Here is a 7862-nt window from a genome sequence, read left to right on the forward strand (position 1 = left end):
CCATTCCTAAGAGGTCTGTAAGGGGCGTGCATAAGTGCACCATCGTGCCTACTGTCCCTGTCCTATTGTCCCCATTTATTCGTATCTATTTCCTGTATTCTTACCCATGTTTATACTTATACCTATTATCTTGTAAGCAATTGATAAATAAAATAAATAAAATAAATTGCTTTTGCAGTTTGGAGAACTGGTTAAAAATAAAGTGCAAGAGAGGTTTTTTCCCTCTCTCTCCCTTCAGTTAATAGCTCTGGGCAGACAGCCAAGAACCACTTAACAATTTCAGCTGGAATGCAGCCGGTACACGCTGAATAAAGTCAATAAACAACAGAAACTGACAGGATTAGGACAGGGAAATCCATCAATCACCAATCTGGGGAGGATATTATTCTCTTCCCTTCAGGAAGGACAAGATTACAAACATTTTCATTATCAAGAATATTAAGTAACAATTCTGTGATCAGCTGATACTCCCTGGAGTTCCCCAAGACCTTTTATAGATGCCCCAGTCTTGGCTACTTCTTGTTTCTTCCTAGAGGAAAAGATACAGGAGGGAACAACGATGTAGCTTGATCATACAGGCCATGAATTTAATGCATATGTGGTCCAGCCAGTTGTATTGCTTCTGATAGGAAGCACCCAATTTAGAATATAGAAAACATAGAATAATAGAGTTGGAAGGGTTAATGTCTTTTGGCAGCACACCCAGGCTTTCAATTAGCCTGAACAGCTGCTCTTAGCTGTTGTGTTAGCTTTGGGATTGACTTTTTTTAAAATATGGGAATGGCTGTTTTAAGTTTTCTGCATTGTTTTAGTGCAGTGGTTCCCAAAGTGGGTGGTACTGCCCCCTGGGTGGCAGTGGGATGCCTTAGGGGGGCAGTAAAAGGCAAGGGGGCTGGCAGGGGGGCACTAAGAGATGGCAGAGGGGCCCCTGGCAGTGCACAATTCAGGGTTGACATTTTACCAGTTCGCAAGAACTGTTGTTACTGTTCCAGTAGGTTGAAGAACTGGTAAAAAGGGCCCCTGGCTGGCTCCTCCATTTTCTGCTGTCAGACCTTATTGTGCATGCATGACATTGCGCGCATGCGCAACAATCACTGACAGCATTTCCCGCCCGCCCCGCCCAGTCAATCCTTATGTAGTGCATGTGCACTCGTTTCCCATTTTCCCGCCCACCATCGCTACCAGCACCAGCCAGCCAGCCAGCCAGCTCACCCACCCTGCCTTCCTACCACCATCTGATCTAGGTGAGTTACACTCTGCAAGCCCACTCCAGCTTTCCTCCACTTTCCCGACATGCCTGCCTCGAACGCAGTGGTGGTGGGAGTGGAGGAAAGCCAGAGTGGGTTTGCTCTCCTTTTCAAATGTCCCGCCGCTGCTGCATTCAAGGCAAGGTCCCGCAGGTCACCCCATTGAGCCCCTTGCATTGGAGTGTGCAGCAGTCAATTGGGTGAACCTGCGGGGCCTCTCCTCAAATGCAAGGGCGGCAGGATATTTGAAAAGGGGAGCAAAGCCACTTCAGATTTCCTCCACTTTTCTGACTTACCTTCTGGATTTTCTCTGCTTTCCCGATATGCCTGCCTTGAACGCAGCGGCAGTGGGATGTTTGAAAAGGGGAGGAAAGCCAGAGTGGCTTTGCTCTCCTTTTCAAATGTCCCACTGCCGCTGCATTCAAGGCGAGGCCCCACAGGCTCACCCCATTAAGCCCCTTGCACTGGAGCGTGCAGCAGTCAATGGGGTGAACCTGAGAGAGAGAGAGAGAGAGAGAAAGAAAATAAAGAGAAAAGGGACAGAAAGAAAATGGGACAGACAAAGAAAAGGGGGGGATGGAAGGAAGGGACAGAAAGAAAAAGAAATAAAGAAGGAGGGAGGGAGGAGAAAGATAATGAGATATCTATTCTAGTCCAATCACCTGCTCCAGCAGGGTTAGAAGGGAGTGTGTGTGTGTGTGTGTGTGTGTGTGTGTGTGTGTTCTCCTTGTAATATACCAGTACATTTTGGTTTTGCCTTCTTCAGAATTGGCACTGTAATACATTGGGGAAAAGTAATTTTTTAGGGTGGAGATCTGGTCCAATGGATCCTGTTTAAGCCTCAACAAAATGTGAGAGCTTCCTGATAGTCTTGGCCATGTTTCGTCCACAAAACCTTTAATTACTGTAATCAAAGCCAAAGATGTTTCAATGTGCTGGCAAAGATGCTGGCAAAGATGTTTCAATGTGGGAAAGGGCCTCTAAACTAGGCCTCATTTCAATCTGATGCATCAGCTCTCTCTGTCTTTCTCTGTCTCTTTCTCTCTCTCTCTCTCCCCTCTCCCTCCCCCACTCTTTCTTTGTCCCTTTTCTTTCTTTCCCTTTTCTTCCTTCTTTCTTTTCTCTCTCTCTCTCTCTTTACCTCTCTCTTTCTTTTTTCTTTCTCTCTTTCCTTCTCTCAGGCTCACCCCATTTAATTGGGGCACCGGTCCGCTCGGACATAAAACAAATGAACAAGAATCAGCAAAGCATCTCTGATTAGATTCTATTCACTACTAGATTCTATTCACTTCTAGTCCAATGACCTGCTCCAGCAGGGTTAGAAGGGAGTGTGTGTGTATGTGTGTGCATGGCTGTCAAAACTCCAAAACAGGTCAAGTAGCTCTGGGGAGGTCAGTCATAAATATTAGGACACTTGCCAAGCAACCAGCCATTAAGCAAGGACCACTTGTATTTGGTTTAAAAAGGCAGGTTTCTGCTACCCCCCCCCCCCGCAACTGTAACTCTTTTCAAACCAGATGTGAACATACACATATTGTAAATATTCTGATTTTCAGAGCAGAAATGGCAGAAGCAGAAAAATCAAAGAAAAAATGTAGACAATATAGTGTGGAGTATCTGAAGTATGGATTTATACCAGCATCATCAAACCAGCAGCTGCCACAGTGCCTAATATGTGGGAAAGTATTTTCTAATGAGGCAATGAAGCCTTCCAGACTGAATGAACATTTGAAGAAAGTACATCCTGACAAGGCAGACAAGAATCTAACTTTTTTTCAATCACTTTGTGACAAATTTCAAAAGCGCCCAACACTGTCTCGCATGTTTTCTAATGCTTCCCAACAAAACACTGATGGTTTGCATGCATCATACAACATTTCATTGCTGATTGCTAAGTCTGGAAAGCCACATACTATTGGTGAAGAACTCATCCTACCAGCCATTAGTGAGGTTCTGAGTACTGTTTTGCATAAGTCACCACATGATATAATTAAGACAATTCTTCTCAGCAACAATTCAGTTCAAAGAGGCATAGATGAAATGGCTGAGAATGTGGAAGTTGTATTGTGTAGCACACTACAAACAACAGACTTTGCATTACAGCTGGATGAATCAACTTTGCCAGGCAATGAATCTTTGCTTCTTGCTTATGTGCGCTTTATTAAAGATGAAAGTTTGACTCAAGAGTTGTTATTTGCGAGGCAACTAAATACAGATACTAAAGGGGAGTCAATATTTCATATTGTTGAGGAGTTCTTCAAAGAAAAGGAAATTCCACTAACCAACTTACTTGCTTGTGCAACTGATGGAGCACCATCAATGATTGGTCGCTGCCTTGGATGTGTTGCTTACTTGAAAAAAGCAGTGCCAAATGTCTTTACCATTCACTGTGTCATTCATCGTCAACATCTGGTTGCAAAAAACCTCAGTGATCGCTTGAACAAGTCATTACACACTGTCATTACAGCAGTGAACAAAATTAAAGTACATGCTCTCAATGATCGACTATTCTGAGAGCTCTGTGTTGAGAATGATGAAGATTTTGATCGTTTGCTGCTTCATACAGAAGTTCGTTAGCTATCAAAAGGCAACTGTTTGAGACGCTTTTACAATCTTTTTGACACTGTTGTGGAGTTTTTTGAAGGCAAGAATGCTTTGCTCAGTGATGAACTCAAAGAGATCAGGCATGACATTGCTTATTTATCAGAATTGTTTACAAAGTTCAATGAAGTGAATTTGCAGTTGCAAGGAAATGAAGTCAATCTTATTAAGGCCAAATCTGTCATCTCTACATTTATTTCGAAGTTAGCTCTATTCAAGCGCAATATAGGCCATCGTGAGCTATACCAATTTCCAAGCTTGTCTGAGCTAGAAAAGAAAGGTGGGATACAAGATGATGATCTGCATGTTTTTTGTGACCATTTGGACATTGTTAGGGTTTGGAAATTAACCCCTAGAAGAGTATTGCAGCAGCAGTAGTCAAGCCAGGAAGCCAAAGGAGAGCGGAAGGGCCCCAGAGTATACACACACTGAACACAAACACTGTTTGTAGTTTAAATAGTTTTTAATCCAGTTAGATTTTAAGCATTGTCATTCAGTCCATTAAGTCATTCACAGTATTTCCATCCAGTAAGACTCACTAGTATAGTCCAAGTTAAGAGTCCTTGCAATATCTTTATCAGCCGATAAAGATATCTTCTCCTCCTCCGGTTTCACTCTCCAGAGAAACAAACGCTGGATATTCAGCAAACAGTAGCAAACAATAACAGTTCAGTCACAGGCACTCACAGTCAGTAATCACAGTTAGTCACAGCAACACACAGTAAGTCGCAGCAGCACACAGTTACAATCAGCTCACAGTTACAGACACAGACAGCTTTCCAGCTTCTAATGCTTCCTTATATTGTAACTTCTAGCCGCACCCTTAATCGGCTAATTTCCTGCTGCATTGTGCTTAAAGTGATAAGCACTTAAACCATGATATCTAAGTTTTATATATTTATTCACCCAAACCATATTTGGTATCAATGTTATACCTAACATACTCCCTTTTGGGTGAAATAAATATATAATACCTTACAATCTTATCCCATATTTTTCACAACTCTCCTGGTGCTTACTGGCACCTTGGGCTTTAGTAAAATTATCGCTAAATTGTCCTCCGACATACAGTACTCTAGCTGAATCATCTTACTTCTTACAGATTGTCTCACGTTTAGGTATCTTAGATCTGTATGCTTGCTCCTTGTTTTTACTCCAATATTTGTGGCCATTTGAATTGCTGCCTGATTATCTTCATGTATAATTATAGGATAATCTACAGTTATACCTATATCAATTAACATTTGTTTATACATTATTAATTCTGTACATAACAATGATAAACAGGAGAATTCTGACTCCATAGTAGACAAACTTATATGCTGTTGTCTTATTGACTTCCAGCCTATTAATGTATTACCCAGCATTATGGCTGTTCCTGAAGTCGACTTTCTAGTGTCTCTTTCTGATGCAAAGCTAGCATCTGCATATGCACTTAGAATTAAATCACCCTTTGGTTCTAAATACAATGAATAATTCATTGTCTTTTTAAGATATCTTAATATCCTCTTAGCTGCATTCCAGTGTCTTTCACATGGTGCAGAATTGAATCTAGCCAACTGATTCACGCAGTACGATATATCTGGTCTAGACCAATTACTAATATAACTCAAACTACCAATTAAAGATTGATAAATCACCTTATCAAACTCCGGGCTTTGTTCATCAGTGTTGCTAAACTCCTGACTCATTGGAGTCTTAGCTGGCTTACAAAGCTCCATCTTGTAATCTTTTAGTAATTTGCTTATCTTATCCTCCTGAGATATCTTAAAACCTTTCCGTGTTTTCTTTATATTCAAACCGAGATACTTCTTTATCTCCCCTAATTGCTTGATCTTTATTCTCTTTCCTAATGATGCTATTATTTTATTTGCTTCATCATTAGTTTCAGTAATCAAAGCAATGTCATCTGTGAATAGTAATAATAATGATACTTTCCCATTTGTCTCCCTCTTAAACAGACATGGATCGGCTAAACCAGCTTTAAATCCCATATTGTCTAGTTCCTTTACAATATACTGGTTCCATTCATAGCCTGATTGTTTAAGACCATAGAGGCTTTTCTTTAACAACCAACAATCATTATTATCCTTATTTTCACTTTTAATACCAACAGGTTTATTCATATAAATAATATGTTTTAATGGGCGTGCAAGTAAGCAGTTTCCACATCTAAATGGTTAACTATATAGTTTTTACTAGCTGCCCACACTAAAGCTGCCCTCAAGGTTGCTGCCTTAAGACTAGGTGCAAACACCTCATCATAGTCATTGGCATTCTGCTTAAAACCTTGGGCTACTAACCTTGCCTTATGGATTAAATTACCATCCTTATCTATTTTTACCTTAAATATCCATTTGCAGCCAATGGATTTCTTTCCTACAGGTAATTTGGCATTTTCATACACCTTCATATCTCTTAATGAATTCAGTTCCTTATTCATTGCTGCATACCATTTTTCTTTTTCCTTATTAGGATACTTTTTAATTTCTTCAACAGAATTAGGAACTTGATTAATCTGGCACACTGTGTTAGCCTGGTACCTATCAGGCGGTCTAGATACATGTGTAGTTCTTCTGGGAATTACAGGGCTTACAGGAGGACTTTGTTGAACTACTACCTGTTCATCTTCCTCATCCTGTTCAGCTATTGAATCTGTTTCTTCCTTTATGGGCACTATTTCATCCTGTATTTGTCTCTTTACTTTATTTTTAAAGTTACAGGGATAACTAATGGGATCTCTATAGGATTCAATAATTACATCTTTATTGGCATCCTGTTCTAATTTCTCCCATCCTTCATGTTCTAGAAATTGGGCACTAGCACTACATAACACTTTAGATGTGCCTTTCTCCCAAAATCTATATGCCCTATGGTTTGCCTGATAACCAACGAAGAAAAATCTTTTAGCTCTATGTTGCCCCTTTTTTCTGATTTGTGCAGGAATATGCACCCATGCTGGTGCACCAAATGTGTGCAGGTAACTTAGATCAGGTTTCCTGCCATGCCATCTGGTAAATGGAATTTCACCTGTTGTTGTATTAACAACGTTGTTTAATATGTTATTAGCACACATTGTAGCCTCCCCCCACAAAGAATCAGGTAACCCAGAATCATTTAACATTGTTCTAACCATTGCCTGTAGTGTTTGGCCTCTTCTTTCAATAAAAGCATTATGTTCTGGCCTGTATGGAGCAGACTTCTTATGCTCTATTCCAGCTACCTTAAGTCTGTTCTGGAATTTGTTATTAATAAATTCCGTGCCATTATCTGTCACCAGGGTTATCAGTTGTCGTTTAGACTTTCTTTCAGCAAACCTAAGCCAATTGAAAAAATTTTGATATGTTTCAGTTTTGCTTTTCATTAAATAGCAAAACCCATATCTAGAATAATGGTCCATAATGCTCAGTATATATCTAGCACCCCCATACTGGGTTTCTTTGGACCTATTATGTCTGCAAATACTACTTCTAAAGGTTCTTTTGTTTTGAAACCATTTAGCCTATTTGCAGGCAATACCTTGCTCTTATCTTCACAGCAAACATTACAACGCAAATATTTATCACAAGATTTTAACCTTATTCCTTCAGATAACTCAACTGTACGTTTTAGCATTTTAAAATTTACATGCCCCAAACGCCTATGCAATAAATGGATACATTCATCATGAGGCTTTATATTATTAAATACAGTTTGAGCCTCCCCTTTCTTACTATTATCTAAGACATATAATGTTCCATTTAAAGCTGCGGTTACCCTTTTGTTATCTTTTTCAATTATGCAATTATTATCCTTAAAAGTAATTACATAACCTAATTTATCTAATACTCTTACTGAAAGCAAATTAAACTTTAGTTGCGGTACATACAACATTTTTATATCCTGGTTTATGTACGGACAACGTGCAAAACCTTGACCTTTCGCTTTCAGGTTCCAGCCATTGGCAAGAGATATATGTTGAGAACTTGTAGACATTTTTATAAATTTTGTCTTATCTCTTGTGATGCAGTGGGA

The 7862-nt window shown here is 39.8% G+C and overlaps 1 protein-coding gene across 1 annotated transcript; it reads left to right on the forward strand.

Moving 5' to 3' along the window:
- The first annotated feature begins 2741 nt into the window (after window positions 1–2741).
- LOC113421048 (protein FAM200C-like) lies at window positions 2742–3761 on the forward strand. Its single transcript, XM_087947326.1, has one exon. The coding sequence runs from the start codon at window positions 2811–2813 to the stop codon at window positions 3759–3761; it is 951 nt and encodes a 316-aa protein (XP_087803452.1). The 5' UTR covers window positions 2742–2810.
- The last annotated feature ends 4101 nt before the right edge of the window (window positions 3762–7862 follow it).

The sequence above is a fragment of the Notechis scutatus genome, chromosome Z (genome assembly GCF_049901735.1).
Source record: "Notechis scutatus isolate UNSWTSFEM ecotype Mainland chromosome Z, rNotScu1.2, whole genome shotgun sequence".
NCBI lineage: Eukaryota > Metazoa > Chordata > Lepidosauria > Squamata > Elapidae > Notechis > Notechis scutatus.

What these genes read in the sequence shown, in the direction of transcription:
- LOC113421048 (XM_087947326.1), top strand. Translation starts at nt 2,811, where the DNA reads ATGGCAGAAGCAGAAAAATCAAAGAAAAAATGTAGACAATATAGTGTG.